Genomic DNA, 27,469 nt, shown 5'->3' with positions numbered 1-27,469 from the left:
CCCCAACCCCACAATCCTTCCCAGCCCCAGGGCAGATAGGCAAAGGACTTGCCTACTTCTGTAGGGCCTGGGGATGGGGATACGGCAGGTGGCTCAGGGTCCCATGGGTTCACCCTTTCTTGCTCTTCTCTACGAAGTTTCAAAACATCAGGACCTGCTTGGGAAGCTGGGTCCCTTGCCTGCCTGCCTGCCCACCTTTTAGTCCAGAGCTAGTCCCACCATCCCATCTCCTCACTGCAGCCCCACCCCACAAGAACCCAGCAAAAACATCTTGGTGAAGACATTTATTTAATATGGGGGGTGGGGTATTGCTGTCTCTGTCAGTGTGTATAGGGTGGTAGGGAGACAACTAGAGGGACTTCTGTCCTGGAGTAGGCTGTTCTGGCCCCAGGCTGGGGGATGGGGAGCAGACTGACAGGGGTGGGGAGGTGTGTAAGAAGGGTAGGGTGAAGCTCTGCACACATCCTTGGGACCACAGTCCAGGCTCACCCAGTCACCAAAGCAAGAACCGAATAAATAAAGTGCAACCGTGGGGGTGGGTGTAGGAGAGGGAGGGCACCGGGCACACCCATGCCCACAGCCCACATTCAGTGCTGCCAGGTCTGGCCCACCTCCCAGCCAGACCCTCTTGTCCAGTCACCCCAATGTCTGTCCCTCCACAAGCCAGGCAGGGCCTCTGTGCAGCTACTGGAGGTAGCGATAGGCTTTAAAGCAGTGGTTGCCAGCATCAGCCACCACCACGTGGCCATCCGAGGTCAGTGCCAGGCCCTGTGGACCATACAGTGGTTCTGCAGATGTGTTGATATAGGACAGGAAGGAGCCAGAGCTGTCGAATACCTGGGGAAGGAGTAGAGAAAGAAGGGAGAGGCAAGATCAGGCAGATGAGAGTCTGTTTTGGGGGAACGGGCATATGGGACATAGCAGGAAACCTCCCCCTCATGTCATTCCCAGGCCTTACTCACCTGGATGCGGCTGTTGCCCCAGTCAGCCACAATGATGTTTCCATTGGAGTCCACAGCTACTCCTGTGGGGGCATTGAACTGCCCATTGCCCTCGCCATGGGAGCCAAACTTGAAGAGGAACTCTCCATCGGCACTGTACACCTGGCGGGGGAAGGGGCTAGGGACTGGGGACCTGGCCTCAGGCAGAGGGTAGGGCTTTGGAGGAGGACAGGGTGAAGCCCCAGGGCTGAGGACCCCCACCCAGATCTACAGCTACAGCCCAAATCTGCTTCATAGGCTTCACATCCATGTGCCCTACTGCCTACTAGACATCTCTTGCTGATGTCCATTGGGAATATCAAATCTAACAGCTCATTTTCTTTGGGAAATCAGTTCTCTTAGTTCTCTATCTCAATGACTGGTGCCACCCAGCTGGCCGAGAGTCACTCTTGACTCCAATTTCTTCTCTGCTTGATAAGCCAATGAATTAACACAACCCTTGATTCCATCTCAAATCCCTCTCTCAAATCTATACCCTATGCATACACTGTCTCGTCTTTCTCATGGTCCAGGCTCACATCATTTCTCATCTGGATCACTGCAAAAGATTGATATTCCTGTCTCAGTCTTGCCTCAGCCTGAGTGATCTAAGACACACAGGACTGCATCACTCCCCTGCCTGCAATCCTGTGACTCCCCATAGCTCTTGGGAGGAGAGCAAGCCCCTTAAGGGGGCACACAAGCCTCACTCTCAGCTTTCACGATCCCCTCCTCAAGCCGAGTCTGAACTACTTGTGATTTCTCGAACACACTATTAAGGTTCCCACCTCCCATTCTTGGCTCTCCCTGTGTCTTTTGTCTCAAACACTCTCGTCCTCCTCTGCCTTCCATTTAATTCCCACTTGTGCTTGAGGTCCTCCTCACATAGTCTTTCCTGAATCATACACTTCTGTAGCCCTTCCCACAGTTCCCTGCACCTTCCTATCACAGCTAGTACATCATATTGTAATTTTTTGGTTACCTTTTTCTCTTCCCTACTAGACAATAATCAAGAAGACATAGAATACATTTGCTTTGTGCATCACTGTATCTCCAGCTTCTAGCATACTGCCTGGGACAAAGCAGCCATGCCATAAATGTGTAAATGTGTATCGTTTGAGCGAATGATCTCAAGGGGGAGAAGGAGGAGGTAAAATAGAGAGGAGTCTTGTGGAAGAGTTAAGGATGTTGGGACAGTGGTCACGGAGGGAGGGAGGACACTGACCTTCACTGAATGGTTATGGAAGTCCGTTACTACAATCTCATTCTTGTTGTTCACAGCCACAAAATGGGGCCCTGAAAATACAAAGTGGTCTTCAGGGCAGTAAGCTGGGATGCTGAGTGGGATGGGGAAGAGTATCTGGGAAGATAAAAGCTAGGGTGTTAGGAGAGGGGTGGGGTCTCTAGGACTGAGACAAATTATTTCTGAGATGATAGGGCTAAAGTATAGGGAGGCGGGATCTCCAGAGCCAAGATATAGGAGGAGAGGGCCTTTACAGCTGGGGTATCTAGGGGAGTTCTCTGGAACAGGGGTATCAGCATAGATCTTGGAGCTGTCCCCCCATACCTGCAAAGTGGCGGTCAGTGGCCCCACGGCCCCCAAAACGGCCAACCAGTTTGCCATTGGGCTGGAAGGTAAAGACGCAGCAAGACTTGTTGTCGACCACAATGATATGTCCATTCCGGTCTACGGCCACTCCCTTGGGGCCCATGAGGCGGCCAGCTCCAATCTTGGTCTGGAGGAAGAGAACATCCATAAGAGGCTTTATTCTGACAGTGGGGAAAGTAGTCCTAACCCAGCACCAAAGCAGAACCTTGGGCTGGGGAAAGAACAGGGAGTAGGAGGAGGTAGGATTGGATCAGTCCAGACCCTGACCACCAAGAGGCACTAGACTGGTCAGTTCACCTGGACACCAGGGTAAGTAAAGTGACAGCAGGCCTCTCACCTTGAACTTGCCCTCAGGGGAGAAGATGCTGACCCAACGGTTGTCATAGTCTGCCACAATTATGTCTCCATTGGTGTCCACTGCCACACCTGTGGGGCGCTGCAGCTGCCCAGGTGAGCGTCCTCGGACCCCAAAACGGAACTTGAACTGGCCCTCATTGGAGAAAACCTGGAGCAGAGGAGCAAGGGGAGGGAGCAGGTAGGAGGGGAGACACTGTGGGCACAGACAGAAGGGAGTAGGATCCTGAGGGAGGAGACCCCCCCACCACCATTTATTCGGTCATTCAACAAGCACTTACTGACAAAATCAAACACGGCAGCAGGTCTGGGGCAATGCAACAGAGATGTGAATGGGATTGTGAGAACATGAAGGGATGAAGGGGAATGGTGAGAAAAGGCTCCAAGAGAAGAAGATGTCTGAACAAATAGCCTAATGAGGATGCCACATAAACCAAATTCGGCCAGGAAAGGAAGAGGAAAGGCATTCAAGCAGAGTGAACAGATGTAAAAGGCACAAAGTCCAGTATGGGCACCACTTGAGGACTTGTCCAGTGTGGCTGGACTGCAGGGAGCACCCAGGTGAACAAAAGAAGGAATTATGTTTTATCCTGGGTGTAATGAGGAGTCTCTTAACATTTCTAGGCATAGCAGTGACAAGATCAATTTTGCTTTTAAGAAAGAACATTCTGGCTGTAGGGAGGAGTCAAGACTAGAAGCTGGCTGCCCAGTCAGAGGCTGTTGCAGTATTCCAGTTGAGAAATGATGATGGCTTAGACCAAGGAAATTGGCTGGAGGGAAGCAGATGGACTCAAGACATATGTAGGAGGTAGGCTCATGAGACTGAGTAGCAGACTGGAATGGGGTAGGTGAGAGAGGAGAAAGTATACAAGAATTAGTCCATTCAGGCTATGGGACTGACAAGGAAACCTTCCTCCCTAGACAGAGTGAACCTTTCAACCTCTCCCTTCTCCAACCTCCTCCAATTTAGCTGCCCAATATGCTCAGGTCTCCTCATCCCAAAAGCAACTCCTTTAATCCTCCTTCCCACTTTAGCTAAGCTTTCTGGCTTTTCCTTCATAGTCAAAACATTACTCACTACATAAGTCTCATACACTCTGCTGTGTTATAGGCTCTGGGGACACAAGATGAACAAGAGCCAGGAGCAGCCTTGGAGAACTCAAGTTCTGGGGATTGGCCTTGCTCTTGGATTCAAATCTGTGCCTTCCTTAATGGACTGGTCTCCCCGCCCCTGCCCCACCCCAATTCCATCTCTTAGTCCTGCAGGGCTGTTTAAACTGGTCCCACCAACAGGCATCACTTTCTTCTAATGTGGACCTTCTACTAAGCTCTTCTCTGGCTCACCAGCACAGCTCTTGGGTTCTGCAGTGGTCCCCTGTGGCAGGACAGCACTCATCAGTATGAGAAGGGAGATACCACGAGCTCCACAAGCTAAATAGTAGAAATGAGGGGGCACTAAAAGGTACAGTTTAGCAGTGAGGTAATGCCCCTCCAGTTTGAGCAGCTCAGGTTCTGGCTCAATACTGATGAGGCTTTGGGATGTCTTGTTCTTCCAGTCCTAGCCTATCCCACCCCTGACACCTGGCCAACTCTTACTCATCTTTCCATTCTTAGAATTTCCAGGTCACTTTTTCAGAGAAGACTTTAATGACCAAGTGCCACCCTCTGCCCTACCAAATCAATACGCACATATAAACTTAGGTCACCAGGATATATGCTTTACAGCTCTCTTCATAACAATTATCACTTTGCAGCTAAATAACTGTTAAATATCGGTGTCCCCTTCTAAGGATGTAAGCCTCGCATGGCATAGGGACTGCATATGTTTTGTTTGCTGCTGCATTTGCAGCACTGATATGGCATTTGGCACATAGTAGGCATTCAACAAATGAATGAACTCCCCAGCTCAATCTCAGACCTGAACTGGACATCTCCACTTGAATGCTGCATAGCTATCTCAAACATCTGCAAAAGTGAATTCATCAACTTAAACCTGGGCCTGCTCCTGAATGGCAACACCATCTACCCAGTCCACAAAGTCCTGCCATTCTTGACATTTGACGATTCAGCAAAATCTGCCATTCTTGCTTCCTTAATATCTCTAGAATCTGCTGGTGTATTAGTTTGGTCCTTAACATCTCTCTCCTATACCATGGTATGTGAAAGTAGATCCCTGACTTCAGGGATCTCACAGTCTAGTGGGGGAGAAAGACTTAAACCAAAATAAAACAAAACAAAACCAGACAAAAACAAAAACAAACCAGTGATTCCAGTAAAGTATGAAAAGTACTACAGCAAAAGGCTGAGGGAACTGAGAAGAATGTGATTTAACATTCTGCCTAAGGGAATGAGGGAGTTTTCACAGAAGAGCTGATAAAACTGCAAGCTTAGACAATTACACAAGGACATAATATATATAAATCAAATTATTAATTCAGAATCACAAAATGTTTTTTGTCTTCTGTCAAGTGATGCTGGTTCCACTCAATGAGGAGGTCTGCCTCATCCTCCACCATAGAAGCGTCCAAAAGAGAAAATGGTCATGTCGTGAGGACCCCAATCCCCATGTACTGAGAGGAGGAGGGGGGTCAGACCTCATCAGGGAGCCCAGCCCATGCCAGCCCTAAGGACTCCAGAGTAAGAGAAGCAAAAATTCAACTTAGAAATCTCAGCCAGGCTCCTAGCAGTGGCGACATACAGGGCAGGTGGAAGCAGAAGCAAGAGGACTGCTATAGAAGTAGCAGGTGTTTGGAAGAGAGTGGAGCTATACCAGGTGTTCCCTCTCAATTCCCCACTCTGAAACAATGGGGAGGCCAGGTGCAGTGGCTCATGCCTGTAATCCCAGCACTTTCAGAGGCCAAGGCAGGAGGATAGCTTCGAGCCTAGGAGTTCCAGACCAGCCCAAACAATATAGTGAAACCCCGTCTTTACTAAAAATAAAAATAAAATAAAATAAATTAGCCAGGTATAGTGGCATGCGCCTGTAGTCCCAGCTACTCGGGAGGCTGAGGTAGGAGGATCGCTTGGGCACAGGAGGTCAAGGTTGCAGTGAGCTGTGATTATAGCACTGCACTCCAGCCTGGGCAACAGAGACCCTATCTCAAAAAAAAAAAACAATGAGGAAGTTCAGCCCCCTCACCAGGACAGACAAAGTGGCACTTGTTTTTCTGTGCATGTGAGCAGTGAGCATAGCTGTGTGTGTGCACAACAGAGAAGGGGTCCCAAATCTCAACTTTTATGCCAGGAAGCATTCCCAGCCTAGGGAGTTGGAAAGGAGCTGGAAGGTGTAACTGAGTAGGGAACTGAGCACCACCTCATTACTCCCCCGCAATCCCCTCCTCACTATCCAGGCTGGGCCCAAATGCCTTCCTGTGCTGCACAGGGCCTCTCCATTCCTCTGCTCTTAGAAATAGGGTAGGAGTAAAGGACAACTGGACAGAACTGGGAATATGGCCACAGAAGAGTCCCTTGCACTTTTAGACTGTTAGGTGAAAAGCAGGGGTCAGGGAGTAGCTGTCACTGAGGGAAGGGACCTTAGCAGAACTGGATCAATGACATGAGTACTCAAGCAGGGTCAGGAAGTTTAAACGTATAGGTGTTTAGAAGTAAGGATCTTCAGCGAAAAATTTTGCTACCCAGTAAAATGTTTCAAAGAAGTAAAGTGCATGGTAGTTAGAAACAATCCCCTACAGGATAAAATCAAAATTCCACACTCCATCTCCAAAACCAATTACAATCTGACCTCAGCTACCCCTGGCTTCTAATAGTAATCTACCTCCAGGCCCGCTGGGCTCCTTCCAGTTCCCTGAACCACCTCCTCCAGCACTTTCCCACCTGCTTGCCTTTGTTTACAGCCTCCACCTGGATGATGATATTTTTAACAACAGCTAACATCAGAAGTTTCACTAGATGTCAAGTACAGTGCATCATTTAACACTCCCTGCAACCCTATCAGATATACTTTTCCTAATTTTACACATGAGTTAACTGAAGCTCAAAGAGGTCATGTGACTTGTTAGTATGTGACAGAGCTAGGATTCAAGCTCAGGTGTCTGGTTTCAGAGCCTGAGCTTTTAACTGCTCTGCTGTGTCAACTACCCTGGTGCCACTGTACTAGGCTCTGAGCTTTTACTACAAGAAACAGAGAGAGAAAAAGGCACATTTCCTGGTTTTGAAAAGGAGCTCACAGTGCAGCAGAAACCATGTTCATTCAGTGCGGTTGATGCCATAATCAGGTGTATGAGGTTATGGGAGAGGCAGTGGGAGGACCACCTGTGAGGTTATGCTACAACTTCTAGCCACTGAAAGATACCCCCTTTGGCCAAGATACCCCCATGCAACTGTCTAGCCAACCTGATAACTGCAGAGACTCCAGACAGACTACATACATTCAGGAGCCAGGCATGCATGTTGGAAGACAGGGAGGGCAGGCCTGCGTCCTGGCCACCAGGAGAAAAAGGGAGAAAGTAAGAGCCTCAAGGAGAGGCAGAAGGAAAGGAGGAATGAGCCAGATCTTTGCAGTCCAGGAGCTGACCTGCCCTAAGCCATGGCCTACAAAATAGAGGCTACAAGCATAGTAAACTCTGGTTTCTGACTGAAGGTGCTGGTTACAGTTGTGGCCTATGGGAATGGGGTGGCCGGTGGGTGCGTAAGGGGTAAGCCTTTGATTCACTGCTCCTAAGGAACGGTACTATCTGTAGGGTTCCATCTTCCAGGAGGTGACCTGTACATTCTATCTTTTCAGGAGGCTGTAGCTTGAAAACTCTTATTTTGGTGGTGGAGGAGAGCGGTAAAGGGGCTTACCTGAATACACTGGTTGTTGCTGTCTGCTACCACGATGCGGCCGCTGCTGGCTGCGGACACACCTTGTAAATTGGTGAATTCACCTTTCTCCCTTCCACGACTGCCTGTGGGAAGGGATGGGAGAGAAAACAAAAGAATTCATTCAGAGGTCATTTTGAACCTCCCTTCCCTCCCCACCCACTACCTGAGCCTGGCCCATTTGGCTCTGCCCTCGGCTGTCTGTACCAACACGGAAGACGAGCTCATCCTCAATTGGGTTGTCCTTTCGTTTGCCGCCTGTGCTGTACATGGAGCTGGGCCTACGCACTGCCTTCTGGCGCACATGGCTGCCGGGGCCGCCAGGGGACTTGACACGGCGCTTCACATCGTCGGGGGAAGGTGGCAGGTCCCCAGGACGCAGGGCACGCACGCGGAAGGGGCTGCCGCGCACTGGCTGTCCGTAGAGCAGCACTGAGAGGAGCAGCTCGCCTTCCGTGCGCGCTGTGTACACTAGCTCATATGTGCCATTCTTGTGGTCCACCACTGGCACCGGAAGGCGCGTGCCGTCCGAGCCGGTGATCTCTGCACGCAGCTCAGCGCTGCCTGTGCGCACCAACCGCCCGTCCTTGTCTTTGGTAGTGACAGTGAGCGAGGCAGGCTGGCCCACTAGCGCCTGGCGCAGGCCCTCTCCCGTGGCCACCGTCTCGTGTGCAGTGGCGCTCGTGGTGAGCAGTGCGCCCAGATTGAGCACTGATCGCCGCAGACCGTCCACCTCAAGGACCAGTTCCAGCTGTGCATTCTCGTGTGGCCGCTCCGGGAAGGCCTGTGCCGCCAGTGCCGCCAGCCGCTCTCGCATGTGCTTGCGCACCAGCAACACCTCCGGGGCCGAGCCCAGGCGCAGTGCCTGCTCTGCAAAGCTGCAGCTACTGCCGATGTGTTCCTGACCCTGGCGCAGTGTGTCCAGCTGGGTTTGCAACACCTGATGAGGGGTAGGGGAGGAGTGGGTGAGCAGACTGGCACAGGGGGAGTCTCTGTGATTACTGAAGTTGTAGCACTGTGGCATAAAATACAAGAGGGTGCCTGTGGACAGAGGACACAGATGCCCACAGTACCTACCAAGGGCATGTCAGGAGGCAGAATATCTAGGCTGGGGAATGGGGAGCTGGTGTGGAAGACAGAGGAACACTGGAGGCAATAAAACCATCACAATGGACAATGGTAGGAAAGGGTGAACACAAGACACACCTTCTGTTTGGCCCCACAAATGGTCTCCAGGTCGCTGACCAGAGCCTGCTTGCGCTGCTGCAGTGCTTGCTCCAGGTCCTCGAAGGCTGCACTGATCTGGGCCAGGGCCTCTGCCTTGCGCTCCTGCAGCTGCTGGCTGATGCCCCCGACTAAGGCAATTGCTGCGGACAGCTGTGGCAATCTAGAGGGGGAATATCTTATTCCAGAGTTGCTGAGGGTGGCTTTGCCGAACTTTCCCTTCTCCCTGGGGAACCTACTGCTGCCCTCATGGAGATCTCCTTCCTGAGACCTCCCTGAGACTTCTATCTCTGCCCTTCCCAGACCCTTTATTCCCCTCCCCGCCCCAGCTAAGACACCATCCCTGTGGCCCCACCAGCCCAGGACCCTGCCCAGTGCCTACCGGCCACGCACAGCCTCAAGCTGGCGCTGCAGGGCCGCCTTGTGCTGCTCCACCACATCCCTCAGCAGCACTGTGCCATGCTCACGATGCTCCCCGGCGCGGCACTCACCACACATGGCCGTCTCACAGGCCTCACAGTAAAACTCCATCGTCTGCGGTACAAGGACTCCAGTTGGGTAATGGCTAGACATCACACTTCTTTGTCCCCTCCCCACCTGCCCTCCCTGCCCCTCACCTTCTAAGTGCATCCCCTACCTGGACCATTCATCCAGAGCAGTACCCTTTCACCCAGCTACTTGGCACCCCCCAACGCCTCTCCTCCTCCTCCCACCCCAAGTCCCGGCCTCACTGGGCCTCGCTTGGGCCCACCTTGCCTTCATGGTTGGGGCAGGAGAGAGGGCGGCCAGCCACTGCACTGAGGGGGTGGGGGTCCTCCGGGTCATGGGCCCCATCAGGTGCCTGCTGCATTGCCTCCATGAGGCTGCTGATGAAGAAGTTGTTCTGCAGTGCCGAGACGCCCTGCTCTGGGAGGATGGACGTCTGCCGGCATACTGGACAGGATAGCGTCAGGCTCTGGGCAGGGATATAGTTTTGGAGACATCTGTCCAGGAAGGAGAGTCAAAGAACGGAGTGGGTGGGGTGGCATAAGTGCACCCTTCCTTATACTTCCCATGGGTGCCAACCCCTTCATTCACAGGTGTGCCATTACACTTCATTTTAAAACCTCTCTGCTTGACACATCTCATCTGCCAGCAGGTATAATGGCCTTGCCTCTTACAACTGAGTAGGAACACATCCCTGACCCCTCTCAGAAGAGCAGACTATCCACATTCCTCACAGTGTGCACACAGGCTCACCTTTTACAGGTGTTTACAAATGCTTCTCATAGGAATGTGCAACTAGGCACCCCCTGCCCAACTTCTTTAACTCATTAACATTTACTGTCTACTCTTTCCAAATTTATGCCAAGCTCTGGGGACAAAAAGATAAAGCACAGTGCCTACCCTTAAAATACTTCCCATCTACAGAGAAAAAAGTCATAGGAATAGTACAGAAGTAAATAGCATGATGATTAAGGGAATGGGTCCTGGAGCTAGGCTGCCCAGGCCCAACACCCCGTCAGTCACCTGTTATACTATGTGACCCCTGACAAGTTACATAACTTTGACAAGCCAAGGACTCTTCCTTTGTAAGATGGAGAAGTACAGACTTCATAGAGTGTTAGAGGATTACATGTAAAGTACTTACTTATATTTGAAGAGGATTAAATGTAAAATGCCTGATTCATAATAGCACTATATATGGTAGGCTACTTGTATTACTTATTATTAATATAAGGAATGATAGATACGGTGATAAGGAAATGCATCTGGCTCAAGCAGGTAGAGAGGGTGTCCAGGAAAGTCTTCAGAGAAGTTGATGTAAACTAAATCTTCAAGGATAAATAATTGTTAGCTTGACCAAAGAATAGTGCAGGCAGGGGGGAAGGGTAGTCCAGATACAGAAGGCAGTAAGAAGCAGCATAGTATGAATAAGCAACTGTAAGCAGTTTGATGTGGCTGGCTAGAGACAAAGTCCAAGGCAAGGAATGGTGACAGAAGTCAAGGAGCTTAGAAGTTATCCTGCCAGCAATAGGAAGCTGCAAGAGAGTGGTATAGCCAGGTTTACATTTTTCCAAGCTCCTCTTCACCCCCTCTGTGTGGGGAGTGAATTTAAAGGGAATGAGACAGCAGATGGGGTGGGGGGGTGAGGGCAGTGGCATCATCAGCTAGTTACCATTTATTAAGTGCATATGTGCCAGGTGCCATGCTTTCTGATTATGTTTCTGTTAGCAGAAGAAAGGGCAAGTGGCCCAAGGTAACAACAGCAGTAGGTGCTGAAGCCTGTCTTCAAATGCAAAGTATGTGCTAAGCCAGCATACTCTTACAATAATCTAGGTAGGAAGTGAAGAAGACCCGGATTTAGGCAATAGTAATGTAGACTATGAGGTGGAAATAAATTTGAGAAGTGTTTAAGAAGGAGGGAAGGTGGGAGGTGTTGTCTGATTAGATATGGGGAGCAAGAGAGATGACGAGTCTTCATTGACTTCCAACTTCCTAGCTTTGATAACTGAGTGGATAGTGGTGACATTCACTAAGATGAGAAACATAGAAAGAGGAGTAGCTATAGGAAAGTTCAGCCTTGTCCTGGTTGAATTTACTGTAACAATAAACATCCAGGTTGAGGTCACCAGTAGACAGGAGAATGAAGGTTATAGACAAGAGATGGGCATGCCATCAACATTTAGATGGCTTCGGTAGCACTGGGAGAGGATGAGATCAGCCAAGAAAGCATAGACAGTGATAAGAGAGAGGGACAGAGCACTTAGCAAAAACTGAATGAGGACAACAAAGAAGACCAGGCCGAGAGGCAGGAAGAGCAGCAGTGTTAGGGCAGAAAAGTGAGTGGTACATTTCCAGGAGGGAATGAGTAGTCATCAGCGTTAAAAGCAGCTGAGGAGTTGGGTAAGGTAAGGACAGGAAAATGTCCACTGAATTTGGCAAATATGAGGGTACTCTGTCTGTAGGGAAAACGGGGAGGGAGTGGCAGGAGAAGGAAAGCTTGACTGCTGGAAGTTGAGTGAAGGGGAGCTTGAAAGTTCGAATGAGAAGGAGGTTGAGGGGTTGGATGGTGCTAGAAAGAGTTTTTATCTGTTTGGCATGGGAGTTTTGAGCATGTTTATGAATGGAGGAGTCAGGAGAGAAGGAGAGGGAGAAGAGACTACAAAACTGAGAGGAAAAGATCTTGAGGATTGGGGAGTGCCTCGGATTGGCCTGAAGAGGAGGACTGGATGTCAGTCTCTGAATGGAGGGAAGGAGGAAAGGAAAGGAGGATATAGAGAGGCACTGAGGACATACGACAGAGAAGGATGGAGGATTCAGGGGCCTGATGATGGCTCAGATTAGTCACTGATGGGAGAGCAGAGGACACTTACTAGAAACAGACATCAGAACTGAAGGCAGCTGTATTTGGGGACCTCAAATTTGTGGAGTGAAGATCTGCATTGTGCAAACTCTCCCATATCCTCAATCTCATCTCTTAATGTTTCCTATAACTTAGGATCTTAATTAAAATCTGACAAACACTATGTGCCAGGCATGACTCTAAGTGCTTCGCAAGTATTAACTTATTTAATTGTGTTTTTTTTTGTTTTTGTTTTTTTGGTGGTTTTCTTTTTTTTTTTTTTTTTGAGACGGAGTCCTGCTCTGTCACCCAGGTCGGAGTGCAGTAGCACAATCTTGGCTCACTGCAACCTCCACCTCCCGGGTTCAAGCGATTCTCTTGCCTCAGCCTCCTGAGTAGCTGGGATTATAGGCTCACGCCATCACGCCTGGCTAATTTTTGTATTTTTAGTAGAGATGGGGTTTTGTCATGTTGGCCAGGCTGATCTCAAACTCCTGACCTCAGGTGATCTGCCCGTCTCGGCCTCCCAAAGTGCTGGGATTAAAGGCATCAGCCACCATGCCCAGTGTAACTTATTTAATTGTGACTTACTTTTCCTTGCAGTCCTCTCAAGTAGAGTGGTTTCTGTCTCATACTCCATACTCCTTAGGGCCAGAAGGTGGGCTTGAGCCCTCCCTCTTCCCAACTGGAACATTTCTGAACTATTCAACTCTAGCTCCTTTGAAGCTCATGCCTTCTATCTATATCACTCCTCCTTATTGTCTCCGCTAACCTATTGGTTGCCCCCACCTCCATTTGTGGACATCTTTCTCTTGGCTCACTCTCTTCTTCCATTACCCCCACCACCACTCTGCCAACATTCTCAGTGGCACTAACATCCATTCCCCATTGTGATTTCTTAATTCCTTGACCTTCTCACCCCCAGTGATCTTTTCCCCTACTTCCCATGCTCCTACTAACACCCATTTCTCATCAACTATCACTGCATTTCAACCATTCTACTCTATTCTTCAGCAGCTTTCTTCCAAGCTCACTGAATCTAGTGTTTCCCCATGCAAAACACCTTCTAATTCAGCAATATCCCCTTCCTATTTGTCAAGTGTACCTGGCTCACAATAGCTTCCTAACTGGTCTCCGTTTCCACTCTTGCTCCTTTATAATCCATTCTCTCCATAACAGCTAGGGTGAACTTTTTACATTACATTATTTCCCTGTATATATATATTTTTAAACACTCCAATGGTTTCCCATTGCACTTAGAATAAAATCCAAACACTTTCTGAAAACCTACAAGCTCCCCCTTAAACTGCCCTTATTCTCTCCAATTTCACCTCATCCCACTTTCCTCCTCACTTGGCCACACTGGTTTCTTTTCTGGTATCTGAACATGTCCCGTCTACTTCTTCCTCAAGGCCTTTGCACAGATTTTTCTATTGCCTGGAACAATCTGTCTCCTGCTTATCCTCAGAACTCAGGTCAAATGTCACCTCCTCAGGGAAGCCTTCCTTGATGACTATATAGAATAGTTCTTGCCCCAAACACCCCTACTTCTCTCTGTTTATATCCTGCAAAACATTAATACAAGCTGCAGCTCTCTTGTTTTCTTGATTTCTTACTGTCAGTCACTGCCCACTAGAACATACTCTGAGAGCAGGGACCAAGGGATACATGAATGAATACTAGTTGACAGTGAAGGCTCTAGAATGAAAACTGGATTCAGATCTCAGCTATTTACTTACTGTGTAGCCTTGGAAATATTTTTTTTTTTAATTTGTTTATTTAATTTAAGATAGAGCCTCTCTGTGTCACCCAGGCTAGAGTGCAGTGATGTGATCATGGCTCACTGCAGCCTCAACCTCTCAGGCTCAAATGATCCTCCCAACTCAGCCTCCCGAGTAGCTAGGACTACAGGCGCATGCCACCACACCCAGCTAATTTTTAAATTCTTTTTTAGAGACTGCATCTCACTATGTTGTTTCCCAGGCTACTCTGGAACTCCTAGGCTCAAGTGATCCTCCCACCTTGGCCTCCCAAAGTGCTGGGATTACAGGCATGAGCAACTGCACCTGGCCAGAGATATTTCTTAATTACTTACTGACTTTGAACCTTAGTTTCCTCCTCTCTAATATGGGGATACCTGGGTGTGGTAGCCTGCACCTGTAATCCCAGCTACTCAGGAGGCTGAGGCAGGAGGATCACTTGAGCCCAGGAGTTCAAGTCCAGCTTGGGCAATATAGCAAGACACTCATCTCTAAAAAAAAATAAAATTTAAAAAATTGAAACAAGCTGGGCATGGTGACTCACGCTTGTAATCTCAGAACTTTGGGAGGCTGAGGCGGGCAGATCACAAGGTCAGGAGTTCGAGACCAGCCTGGCCAACATGGTGAAACCCCATCTCTACTAAAAATACAAAAATTAACCAGGTGTGGTGGCGTGCGCCTATGATCCCAGCTACTTGGGAGGCTGAGGCAGGAGAATCACTTGAACCCGGGAGGCAGAGATTGCAGTGAGCCAAGATGGTGCCACTGCACTCCAGCCTGGGTGACAGAGAGAGACTCTGTTTCAAAAAAAAACAAAAACAAAAAACAAACAAACAAAAAAATTAAAATGAAAAATTACATTAAAAAATTAAAATAAAAAAATAAAATGAAGTTAATAAAGTATCTGTTGCAGGGATTAAGGAAATCAGTATGTATAAATCACTTAGCCAGTCCCTGGCAAACAGTAAGCAATCAATACATGGTAGCTATTGTTATTACAATTTCTCAGCCAGATTTTCTCCAGGAGTGCTCAGTGATCTGGGCACAGGAGAAAGTGCAGACATCCAATTTCGGCTCTGATCCAACATTGAGCTTCTATTGCATGGGTTCTGCAAAGGATAAAGATGTGAAGGAACTGCAGGGGAGCCAGTCGGTCAGCCACAGGGTCCAGGATGGGCAAGAAAGAAAGAGAGGCCAGGACACAGTTGGTGACTGGGAAAAGAGGGAGCAGTCAAAGGGGCTAGACATCTATATTGTATCAAAAGTGGTGTAATGGGAGTGGGGTAATGGGAGCCAGGAGTGGAATGTTGGTGTTTATGACTACAGATAAGATTCTGGATGATAAGATTCAGGGCATGGTTGGGAGGGAGTGTTACTGAGGTGGAATGGGGGACAACCCTGAAGAAACAGTTAAGAACCAACAGGCACAAGAGGGTGGTTGTCCCCAGGTTGACAGAACTTGAATGGACAAGAAAACTGAGGCCATTTCCAGTTGATAAAGGAGAGTGGGCAATGGAGCTGGAATCTCAAAGAGCAGGGCTTCCAGGGAAGCAGTATCTCTGGTGCAGAGCCAGGTTTCAGTTGGGGCAGAAGGCAGAGGAAAAGTGTGGACAGAGGCAATGGTGAGAAGACCCAGGGACCAGGCCACCCAAGACAGAACAATGAGAGATGAGGGCCCAAGAGAATACTGTCAAAATACAGATGTGATCACATATAAAACCCTGCAAAGGCTTCATGTGGCTCTCAGGGTAAAGGTGAAATTCCCTAACAGGTCTACAAAGCCCTAGGTGGTCTGGCCTCCACCTACCTCTCCAGCTTCATCTCATGATACTCTGAGTCACACTCACTCTGCTGTAGCCCCACCAGGCTTCCTCCAGGCCTCTTACCTGACATATTTTCTCATGTCACATGGGCTTTTCCAATGGTCTTCCTTCTGTGCAGAACACTCTTCCAACTCGCTTTACCTAGTTAACTCCTATTCATCCTCTGAATTGCTCCTCAGGGAAACCTTCCCTGATTCTCCAAACTATAACAGATTCCATATACCAATCTCTCATAGCTCAGCACTTTATTTGCAGCACTTACTAAAAGTTATATTTATCTATAATCTGGCTATATGATTATTTGATGACTATCTTTCTCTTTCACTATACTGTTAGCTCTTTAAGAGTAAGCATTGTAAGTGATGGGTACCTTAAATACCCTACTTGATTGTTACCCATTCTATGCTTGTAACAATGTATCACATGTTCCCCATAAATATGTAAACTATTGTGTATCAGTTTTTAAAAAGAGTAAGCACAGTGGCTCACGCCTGTAATCCCAGCACTTTGGGAGGCCGAGGTGGGCAGATTGCCTGAGTTCGGGAGTTCAAGAACAGCCTGGGCAACACGGTGAAACCCCATCTCTAATAAAATACAAAAAGTTAGCTGGGCGTGGCGGTATGCGCCTGTAGTCCCAGCTACTCAGGAGGCTGAGGCAGGAGAATTGCTTGAACCTGGGAGGCAGAGGTTGCAGTGAGCCGAGATCGTGCCACTGCACTCCACCTTGGGTGACAGAGCAAGACTCCATCTCAAAAAAAAAAAAAAAAAAAAAAAAAAAGAGGAAGGATCATATCTGTTTTTGCTCATCACTGCATACCCAATGCCTAGGACAGGGTCTGGCACATAGTAGTTGCTCAATAAATGAATATTTGTTAAATGAATAAGTGATCCATAGAAGCCTAGAGGCTGGGACAGGTTGCCTTTCACTCAGTACCTAAGGACAACAATGAGGACAAGCAGGGAAGGACAGACCTAGCTTCAAATATCCTCCAACTAGTCGTAAATTGCTGATGCCAAAGCTGGTTGAGTCTGAGCACTGTTTGATTTCTCAGGTGGTGTCAAAAGCTGTCTTGAGGTTTGGGAAAGGACAGAGAAGGCCCTATTCTTGACAGGAACCATGGCCCAGTGTTATGGTTCTTATGGTTCTCTCACAGGTTCTTGCCCCCAAAACCTCATTTCCTGCAGGTTGGGGTTCACCTGCTCTCCTCCCAGGTAAGCATGTTGCTTCACCTACTACAGGTTTACACATGCTCCCTCAGGGGAGCCCACAGGGTCCTCATCCCTCCCCAGTACACACATCCCCTCACCTCTCACAGAAGGTGTGCAGGCAAGGAAGAACCTTGGGGCACTGGTACCGATCCAGGCAGATGCTGCATACCAGGAACTGCTTGTCCATCGGCTGGACCTCTGGGCCAGGGCTGTCCTCCCTCTTTGCCATGGCGCCCACAGATGGCTCCTGCCACTCACACCAGCCTCTGTAGGGAGAGATGGTCAGCACCAGGGAGTCCAGCACTTCTTCTCCCCACCCAATCCCTGCCACTCAAATCCCCTGCAGAGAACTTGCCCCCACCCCTTCCCTGCTAGGGGCAAGACAGGGCAGTGACTGGAAGGATCATGGTGATGTGACCTCTGAGCCTGGTGTTCTGTTTAAGAGCACAGACGTAGGATTAGATTGGGTTTCAAACCTGGCTCAGTCTCTCACCAGCTATGTGAGCTTGGACAATCCATATAACTTCTCTGAGCCTCAGTCTCTTAATTTGTAATTACAGGAATAATAATTTGAGAGTGTGACATAGTGCATGTTGAGTGCATGGTACAGAGATGTCCATTTTCACTGACATACCTACCCTTCGTCTCCTCTGCCTCCCACAAATCCTCCTCCAAGAGACCTGAATGGAGTGTCTCTCCTCTAACTACCTGCAGCTCTTCCATTTATGCCCTGACCCACCTCTTGGCACAACTGCCTGAAACTGCACTCTTTTTCACACCCAGTTAGTATCAAGGTCGGGATTGCTTCCTGAATATCTTAAACCCTTCTCTCCAATCCCACAGTTACTATCCCCAATTCAGGCAACCATCAGTTCTCTCCTGGAATACAGCAATAGCCTCTTAACTGGTGTTCTTGTCTCCTCACTGACACCTTTTCATCTATCTTCCTTGAAGCCAGAATGAAGTTTCTAAAACACAGATTTGATCTTGTCACTACTCTCTGTTTAAATTCCTTCAACTGTTCTCCATTGCCCAAAGTCCTTATATTGGCCAGTGAGGCTTAACTTTGCCCCATACCTTTTCTACAACCTCATGTCTCATGAGTCTATGATCAATCATTCCTGCTGGGCTTTTTTTTTTTTTTTTTTCCAGTTCCTGGAAAATTCCTTGTTCTCTTTTGCTTCTGGGAGATTATGCATTCATTCTCTCTGTCCTGAGATCCTTTTCCTGGCTGATGTGACACCTACTCATCTTTCAGGTCCCCATATAAATGTCACCTCCTTTAGAAGACCTTCCATGACTACCCAGAGTCTGGCTTGGGTGCTCTACCTCTGTGTCCCTCAGCACCCTGTATTTACTCCATCCTAACTCTTATAAGCTATGCTGTAATTTTCTTGTTACTTCTCTGCTTTCTCCACTCCATGCAGTGTTCTTGAGGATAGGCATTTTATTTATTTATTTATATTTTATGTTTTCATTCTTAGCACTTAGCACAGAGCCCGACATAAAGATTGACCTATATTTACTGAATCGATTTCAGGAATTCAATAAATATTTACTGCCTACTTTGCACAGGTGTTAGGAATGGAATGATAAAATGGACATGATCACTGTCCCTGTGGTGGGGAGGTGGTGGCAGATATTTTAAAAGTAAATAATAGTGGCAGGGAAGTGATATAAAGAAAAAACGGATGCTGTGAGAAAGAACACTTTTGATTGAGTCATCAGGGAAGGCTCTCCAAGGAGGTAACTTTTAAGCAGAATTCTGGATGGATGGGAGAAAAATGGTATGCGTGAGGGTGAGAAACAACAGGGAGTCAGGAAGGGAAATCATTCTAGGCTGAAGAAACAGCATGATAAACGTTCTTAGGCAGAAGGCTCATGGAGAACCTGAAAGGACTGTGTGGTTGGAGCCAAGTCAATAAAAGCAAGAGGTGAGTTTGGGAAGACAGGTAGAGATGAGATCATGAAGGACCTTATAACAGCCATTAAGAATGTGATTTTGGCTGGGTGCAGTGGCTCATGCCTGTAATACTAGCACTTTCAGAGGCCAAGGCAGGAAGATCATTTGAGCCCAGGAACTGGAGATCAGCCTGGGCAACATAATGAGACCGATATCTACAAAAAATTTAAAAATCATCTAGGCATGGTGGCACACACCTGTAGTCCAGGCTACTTGGGAGGCTGAGGTGGGAGGATTGCTTGAGCCCAGGAGGTCAAGGCTGCAGTGAGCCATAATCGTGCCACTACACTCTAGCCTGGCACGAGACAAAGTGAGATTCTGTCTCAAAAAAAAAGTGATTTTATCCTAAGTTGGAGGGGGGGATGATGTGGTTTATAAATAAGTGAAAATAAATTAGAAAGCTATACTCTGGCAGCTGTGAGAATTGAAGACAAAGAGAAGCAAGAGTGGAATCAGAGAAACCAGTTAGGAAGCTACCAAAGTTCTTTGGGTAAGAAAATATAGGGTATCATTTGAGCTACAAGCAAAAAGCTGGACTGATTTGAGAAATATTCATTGGCCAGGCAAGGTGGCTCACATCTGTAATCCCAGCACTTTGAGAGGCTGAGGAAGGAGGTTCACTTGAGCTCAGGAGTTCGAGATCAGTCTGGGCAACATAATGAGATCCCATCTCTATAAAAATAAAATAAATAAAAGAGAAATCAAAAGGACATCAAGATGAACTGGGTGTGAGAGGGATGTCAATTATGACTTAGCTTTCTCACTTTAGCAAGTGATGGGCCATGAATAGAGACAGTGAGAGCTGAGGTGGAGCTGATTTGGGGCATTCTGTTCTATGTATGCTAAGTACAATGTGTCTCTCTGATGTCCAGGTAGAGCTGTCAAGTAAGAAACAGAATACAGGAGCTCAAGAGAAAAGTCTGGACTGGTTACTGATTTGGGATCACTGGCACACAAATGGCACTTACAGCAATGAGAAGACATGAGACCACCTAGGGACAGAGGGCAGACAGTGATAAGAAAAGGGCCTGGCACAAGGGAGGGGAGCCAGCAAAGGTGACTGAGAAAGAGAACCCAGAGAAATGGTAGGAAAACCAAGAGAATGTGAAACCAAAGAAATCAACAGAACAGTGCAAGAAAAAGAAGGGGTGAAGTAAGAAACGGACTGAAGAGTGTCCACTAGATTTGGCTGTGGTGGGGTGGCAGGGGCAGAAGCCACGTCAGAGTGACTGAAGAGTAAATGGGAGATGAAGTTAACACAGCAGATGTAGACAATACATGGCAGGGATTTGGTCATGAAGGGTGGCAGAACAATAGCTGAATTACTCCAAAACAGGCAGTGAATAGGACCAGGTCACCATTGTCTGTGCTGTTAGATGCATTATGAGCCTTTTTCTAAAGACTGTGAATGAACGAATGAATGAATGAATGCAGGAGGAAGTCTAGATTTGGGGAGGGATAGAAGGGCTGAGTTGCTGTGCCTTATGTTTGTGTAAGGGTGAGCCTGGGTAGAGTGTGAAGGGCATGCCTGAAAGTATCCTCTGCTGATGTAGACACTGGCATCCTGATGTTCTCTCCACAGTTGTAATGGGTTCTGAAGTCTAAAGACCTAATACCAGGAAAACATAGCAGGAGGGAGGACAGACTGAAGGTTGGCGGAAGGACCAGGAAGGCGGGAGGCAAGCTGAAGCTTCTGTCTGGTGAAGGGAAAGGCTGGGAGGAAGAGTGGGAGTGGTCTGCTGGGTCCTGCTGGGGTAGCTGGATGCCAGGCTCCACCTCTCTCCAAGCCTAGGGGCTCTCCCAGACTGTCACACAGGGGCGGGGATTGGGCTATGTCCAAGGACCAATAGCTCCTCCTCCACTCCTCCCCTTCCTGCTTCAGTTCCCCTCCCAGACCTACTGGGCATGCAGCCACTGAGGCCATACCCCTGCCTGAATCTGAGATTCTCTTCCTCCCGTGGGGTCCTAGCTCTTCCATCCCACTGTGCTCTAGAGATTTGCCCCCAAGATCCTGTAAGTGGTGGTTCAAGTGGACTGTTTATCACAGCAGACACTTATAAGGCCTTGGTCTCAGAGCTGGACTTTACTCTCCTTCCTCAGACTGCCTTCTGCTATCCCTGCATTGGTTATTCCCACCATCCTTTATGGCTTAGTTCTCAAGGCACCTCATTCCCTCATTCAGCATTCACTTGACATTGCTGCTAGGCCTGGGGACACAAAGACAAATAGTCACAGCTCAGTCTTCATGGATTCCACAATCTAATAAATAGATTACTGCAATGCAAAGTGGTGAAGACCATGATGAGGAAGCACCAATTGCTCCAGGAGTACAAAGGTTACCTAACCTAGCTCTGGAGCAGGGGTGGGTCCAGAGGTTGGAGGCCAACCTTTCTCCTAAAGAAAGTAACTTTAGTAACTCCTAAAGAAAGTAACGTTCAAGCTGAGGATGTTACAGAGAGTATGGTGCCTTTTGCATCAGGAGGCTGAATCAGACACTGTGATGGGAGGGCTAAGAAACAAGATGGAGAGGTAGGCAAAAGATATATCATGCAATGCTTTGTTGGGCTTATTAAGAAGTTTAGACTTTACACTTACCTGCTAGGGGATGAAGGATTTACCCAAAAAGCAAAGGAAAACTTTGGTAGTGGTGAGGGCTATTAAGTATAGAGTGACAAAAGTACATTTTTGGCTGCTGTGTGGAAAATAGTTTAAAGGGCAAGGATGGAAAATTAAGAAACTGCCTTGATTAGGAGAATAGCAAAGATGGGCCAAGATAAATGAATTTTGCTGGGGATATCAACAGAACTTGGTGGCTGGGTATTTACATATGAAGAGTTAGGGGAGAAGAAGGAATTAACAGATGATTCTTTGGAAACTCTCAAAGAAGAGCAGTTTGGATGAGAGGGTGATAAGTTTGGGGTTTATCTTTTAAGGTTTTTTCATTTTTGTTTTTGTTTTTTAAGAGACAGGGTCTTACTCTGTTGTCCAGGCTGGAATGTGGTGTTATGATCATAGCTCACTGTAGCCTCAAACTCCTGGGCTCAACTAATCCTCCTGCCTTGGCCTGCCAAAGTGTGGGGATTGCAGGCATGAGCCACAGCACCCAGCTAGAGTTCATTGTTTAATGTGATGAATCTGAGGTGCCTATGGGATGTAATTCAAGTGGAGAGGTCCAGTTGGCAGTTGGAAAGATACACTGAAGCCTAAGAGAGAGGTCTGGCCTGGAGACATGAATGTGGATGTTGGTGCAGAGATGATTCCTGAAGCCATGGAAGTGGATGACATTACCCTGAGAGGGTAAAGTGAGAAAGAAGGGCCTATCACCAAGCCCCAAGGAACCTCAATATTTAAGAGATAGGCCCAGGAAGCAGAGTCTGCAAAGAAGATTGAGAAGGCACAACCAGAGAAGCAAGAGAATCAGGAAACAGAGATGTCATGAATGCCAAGGGAGAAGAGAACTTCATGAACAAGGGAGTGAAATGCTGCAGAGGTCCCATTATTTAAGCCCCAAAGAGGCTTTCATTAACCTCAGAGCATGTGGTTTTCAGGGGTTGGAGGACAGGAAGCCAGATGCAGGGAGTCAAGCAAGAAGCTGATTGTGAACAAATGAAGACAGCCAGTGCTGACTCCACTAGATCCTGGACATCTGCAAAGGATGTGTTTCAAGGCTTTTCAGTTTCTCCAAATTCTCAAACAGCATTAATTTCCCCCAGGACTTCCTCCTACAATCTCACAGGATTCCCAGTATACATGAGTTACAAAGTTGTGAATGGAGGTAACCAAGGCATTGTTGAAAATGGATGCGAGAGGTCAGCTAGGCTCATTTGCTTGCTAAAATAACTCACGTCTACTCACTAGCTTCCAGGTTTATCTGATCATTTGAGACCTCAAAAAAATGACAAATGACTGCAGGTTACGGTCTTTGGGCTTTCTCTGAAACATGAAGCCTTGGATGAGGCAAAGTCCTTAAAGCCACTGAATCCTTTAAATAAGATTGGCAGGGAAGGAAAGCAATGAAATTCATGGCCATCTCCCCCAACATTGCCAGACTGAGTAAAGTGAATGAACGATTTAATCAAACTTCTCTGGGCACACTATGGGCCAGGTCCTTCAGCTGTGAAATGGAGACACAAAGCTGAATCAGACACACTCCCTGTCTTTCACAAGTTTTTAGACTAATGTGAGAAACAGAAATGGAAACACGTAACTACAATGTGATAAGTACCATGATATTGACATGTTCAAATTGCTACAGCAGCAAACTGGAGGAAGTACCTAACTCTGAGGATGGTACAGAATAAAGAAGCCTTCCAGAGGAAGGGGTATTTGAGCTGGGTCTTGAGGGACAAATAGGACATTGATACGTACATTGGGGAAACAGTGAGTAAAGAAACAGAAACATGAGAAACTAAGAATTATGGACCAGATGGACAAGACTGCGAATCTCAAAAAGGCAGAGGTTATACATGATGCTTTTACATCCTAAAAGCATAAAAATAAATATGCTAAAAATAAATAAATCTAAATAAATAAATAAATAAAAGGCACCACCACTCACCCACCCACACAAGCCAGAACCCTGGTAGTCTTCTCAATTATGCCTTTTCTTTCACCTTTCAGATACAAGCTATGACTACATCCTCAATTCTGCCTCTGAAACGTGGCTAGGTTTAAAAAGTTAGGAGATCTAGGATCTAGTCCTAACGCTGTAACTAACTCCACTAACACAAGGCGAAACTCTAGGCAAGTTCCAACCCCATTCCCTTATTTGTAAATTGGGAGAAGAGGGATGTTTTCTCAAAATCTGAGATTCCCAAGGTTCCCTCTCAAGCCAAGGGCCTCTACAGATTGTACCATGAGCCCATGATTAAATCCCATCTTGTACTACCTCGATGATTTGACTTCTAGTTTCCACTGTTAGGCTAAATGTGTTAGAGGACAGTCTTAGTTGCCTCCCCTCCACACTCCCCCTGCCCCCCTGCCCCCGTAAATAAATGTTTGCTGAGTTTTAAGTCACCTGTGACACTCTATGAACGCTCTCTATTCTAACCATATGGTTTTTCTGCTTTTCTGAACCTGGGCTATACTATCCCAACGATGGACTCTTTGCTCAAGTTCTCTCAGCAAGAATGCCGTTGTCTCCTAAGTGGCTGTGGCAGTACCTGGCACGCAGGAAGTACTCAGTATATGTTGGTTACAGGAGAGCTCTGTTTAAATCTCTGCAGTTCCCTTTCATCAGAGAGAGATGCAAAAGTAATGGCAGTAACAAGACAGGTGAATAAAGTCTCAAGAAGAGAGACCTCTGCTTAATATAAGGAAGCTTTTCCACAGCAGAAGGTAGCAAGTGCTCTGTCACTAGAGGCATACAAGCCCAAGGAGGCAGGGCTACTGTCAGGCCTGCAGCTCTGATTCCAATTCTGCAGCAAATCATTCCCTGCTTAGGGGATGAATGGGCACCAGTGAGCTAGACAGACTGGCCAAGGGAGACCTGTGATGTTTTCTGCACTTGCTCTGACCTCCCAGATGTGATCTTCCTGCTAGGGCCAGTCCTGAGTTTCTGTTGTCCACATCAGAGAACCCCCACACCAAGAACAAGCCCAGGGCCTGCCCTCAGTCGAACTGACCTCCCTGGGGTGCAGCCTGCCCCTCCAACCTGCAACCATCTGTCCCTGCAGGTTTGCAGCCCAGGATCTGAAGCCAATTCCAGAAGGGAGGAGGTCAGAACCAGGGAGGGGCCTGGGGTCCTCCAGACAGGGCTCAGGCTACAGGAGAACCAGAGGGGTCCTTTCCTACAAAAAAACAGCCTCCACATGAGGCTTCCTGTCCACAGAGCAGTGCATGGGGAGGAAAGGGTGTCCTCCATCCTGACTGGTGGGCCTGTGGGTGCCAGAGGATGGAAGGGGCGGGGGGTGGGGTAGGATGGGGGTGGGGGAGCAAGGGGTGGAGGTGTCTGCACCAGGGAGAAAAGAGCCCTTCAGACAAGCTGGGCCACAATATTCCAGAGTCCCACTCAGCACCCACCACCACCCTCGGCCGCAGCGTTCAGCACCCTCCGCCAACACACACAAGCTCCCAAACCCCGCGCTCCTCCAAGGAACCATCACCCATCCACCCGCGCCTCCCCGCCTCAAAACAGGGACCTCACGTGAGCAGCCACAGCCCGAAGAATCCCCCTGCTGCTCTCACGGACATGGACACGCCTCACGTGGGCAGAGAGAGGCACAGCTTTTGAAAATCATCTGTGCCCCCACCCACAGACGCTCCGACCCAGACCCAGGCTGACAGGAATACAAACGCACCCTTGGGGCCCGCCCGTCGCACTCACCGCGTTGGAACAGGATGCGAGGGCAAAGCCCGGACTGCGGCCACTCTGAAGGGCCCGCGGCGCTGCTACTGCTGCCAGCGCCCGTCCGCCCGACCCTGCCCGCGCCTCCGCCTGTCCCCGCGCCGGCGCCGCCGCCGGACTAGCCGCACAGGCCGGAGGGAGGGGCCGGGGCGGGGCTGCGGACCGGCCGGGGGAGGGGGCGACTCCAGTAGGGAAGACCCACCCACGCCCCGCCCGCCGCCGCGGAGGCCCCGCCCACCCCGCCTGCCCACCCGTACCGCACCCGCACGCCCCCCCCACCAACGCCTCCACCTCCTGCGGACGCTCCCTCCTTGGTGCTGCTAGGGAGCTGGCAAGCCGGATCCCGGATCTCGGATCCCGGATCTCCGCCAGCTGTCTCCGGCTCCGGGAAGGGCGGTGTAGTCGGTCTCAGGGACTGAGATGAGACTCCGTCAAGAAAAGGCAGCTGGGGCAGCAGGGATTTCGGACTCTGGGAGCCTGTCTGGGCCGCCTGCCTCCTGGAGGCGCCCTTTCCGGCTTCCTTGGAGTGCTCCTATGGAATATGCTAGTCTATCGGCTGACCAGGAAGACGTGGAAACTGTCTGTACCTTAGCACGATCTCTGGGCGGCAGAAGGGCAGTACCCAGAACTCTGGGAGAAGGAGTTAAGGGGTAGAAAGGTGGGGGATTTGATTAGGCTTTGGGCACTTCAGGAACCCCCTCCTGAGGAAATTCTGGTTCAGACCATCCAGCGACTCCCTTCCTCACACCAAAGACACTGGACAATTCTCAGAATCATCGCCTTGTGCAAAAAGCAGCCCCAAGTGGAAAATAATTGTTAACAGTTTACGGGGACTGAGTGGTTATTATGTGCCAGACACAGAACTAGCCACTTTACATATATTAATAGTCAGTAGGTAGGTCTTTTATTAGCCCAATTTTACAATGGGAAAAAATAGGGATCTGGCTCCCCAGATGTTAGCCCTCACCACTCAGCTAGAAAGTGGCAGAACCTGGAGTTGAGCCCTGTTTTTAGGCCCTACAACCAGCATTTGGAGACTCAGTACCTTTCATGTTGAAAAACCCCCAGTGGCCCATTAAGTGGCAGCTCATATGAGGCCCACCTTCCTTGCCCCAAAAATCAAGCTCTAGTCAGATGATTGCAGGCTGACCAAAGCCCAGAAGACTGCCTGGGAGCTGCAGTATCCATGACAAAGGGCAAAGTCATACCTGTGAGGATCCCTGCACTATGGGAATCTGCCGAGTGGGTCTTCCCCTTCCTCCAGCCTTCCAGAGGTGGGGAGAATCCTGAAAAATTCTGGTTTCCTTGGCCAAAGGGCATACAGGTGATGACACCTAGCCCTGACTAAACCAAAGTGCTGTTAGGGAGCTTTCTTGTGACCTCTCCACAAGGTTCAGATTTAGGCTCAACACCTGGGTGCAGCAGGAGCTTTGGGAACCGCCGCAACCTCTTATCCACCTGAGTTCAGCACATAGCACAGGATGCTCCAGTGCTTGTGAAGGAAACCTAGACGGGGATCGTGCTTGCAGTTTTGGGCTGGGGCTACTATACTACCCAAGATGAGGGAACTGGAGTCTAGATGACACTATCTTAAGCCTCAGAGGACTACTTTTCGCAACTCTATGCTTCTCCCACGTAGTCAAATTTCTGCTTAAAACACTTCTCAGCTCCTTCTCCAGAGGCCAAAAGTCCTTAACCAGCCTGCAGTCTTCATCTAGCCACTCCCTCTTCATTTTTCATTCCAAGCAATTCCTCCCAGTTCCTACTCAGAGCCTTCATTATATGCTGGCCTCTCTGCCTGGGATGCTCTTCCCTTTACCCTGCCTGTTTGTCATCCACTCACCCTTCAGGTCTCAGCTTTTTTTTTTTGAGATGGAGTCCCGCTCTGTCGCCCAGGCTGGAGTGCAGTGGCGAGATCTCGGCTCACTGCAAGCTCCGCCTCCCAAGTTCACGCCATTCTCCTGCCTCAGCCTCCCAAGTAGCTGGGACTACAGGCGCCAGCCACCACGCCTGGCTAATTTTTTTGCATTTTTAGTAGAGACGGGTTTTCACCGT

General features: G+C 48.7%; 1 protein-coding gene across 2 annotated transcripts; it reads right to left on the bottom strand.

Moving 5' to 3' along the window:
• Positions 1–269: 269 nt before the first annotated feature.
• Positions 270–25,563, bottom strand: TRIM3 (tripartite motif containing 3). Of its 2 annotated transcripts, XM_054439199.2 has the most exons (12): positions 25,394–25,563; positions 17,204–17,371; positions 9,740–9,971; positions 9,371–9,522; positions 8,971–9,151; positions 7,972–8,704; positions 7,747–7,850; positions 2,927–3,094; positions 2,548–2,716; positions 2,206–2,276; positions 963–1,103; positions 270–837 (listed from the first exon to the last, which is right to left on the bottom strand). In XM_054439199.2, exons 2-12 carry the CDS (start codon positions 17,332–17,334, stop codon positions 685–687), a joined length of 2,235 nt encoding a protein of 744 aa, XP_054295174.1. In that variant the 5' UTR covers positions 17,335–17,371; positions 25,394–25,563; the 3' UTR covers positions 270–684. The 2 variants fall into 2 exon arrangements, with proteins under 2 accessions (XP_054295174.1, XP_054295177.1); XM_054439202.1 differs by lacking the exons at positions 17,204–17,371; positions 25,394–25,563 and having other exon boundaries at positions 9,745–9,971.
• Between the last annotated feature and the right edge of the window lie 1,906 nt (positions 25,564–27,469).

Source organism: Pongo pygmaeus, chromosome 9 (assembly GCF_028885625.2).
Source record: "Pongo pygmaeus isolate AG05252 chromosome 9, NHGRI_mPonPyg2-v2.0_pri, whole genome shotgun sequence".
Taxonomy (NCBI): domain Eukaryota; kingdom Metazoa; phylum Chordata; class Mammalia; order Primates; family Hominidae; genus Pongo; species Pongo pygmaeus.
This window is presented reverse-complemented; position numbering and strand designations above follow the sequence as displayed.

Bases quoted from the DNA above. Each gene is read 5' to 3' on its own strand.
- TRIM3 (XM_054439199.2), bottom strand. From the start codon at position 17,334: ATGGCAAAGAGGGAGGACAGCCCTGGCCCAGAGGTCCAGCCGATGGAC. The intron at 8,705-8,970 runs GTGTGTCTTGTG...ACCCCTCATCAG, and splicing joins TTTGTGGGGCCAAACAGAAG to GTGTTGCAAACCCAGCTGGA. The intron at 3,095-7,746 runs GTAAGCCCCTTT...CCTCTGCTCCAG, and splicing joins GCAACAACCAGTGTATTCAG to GTTTTCTCCAATGAGGGCCA.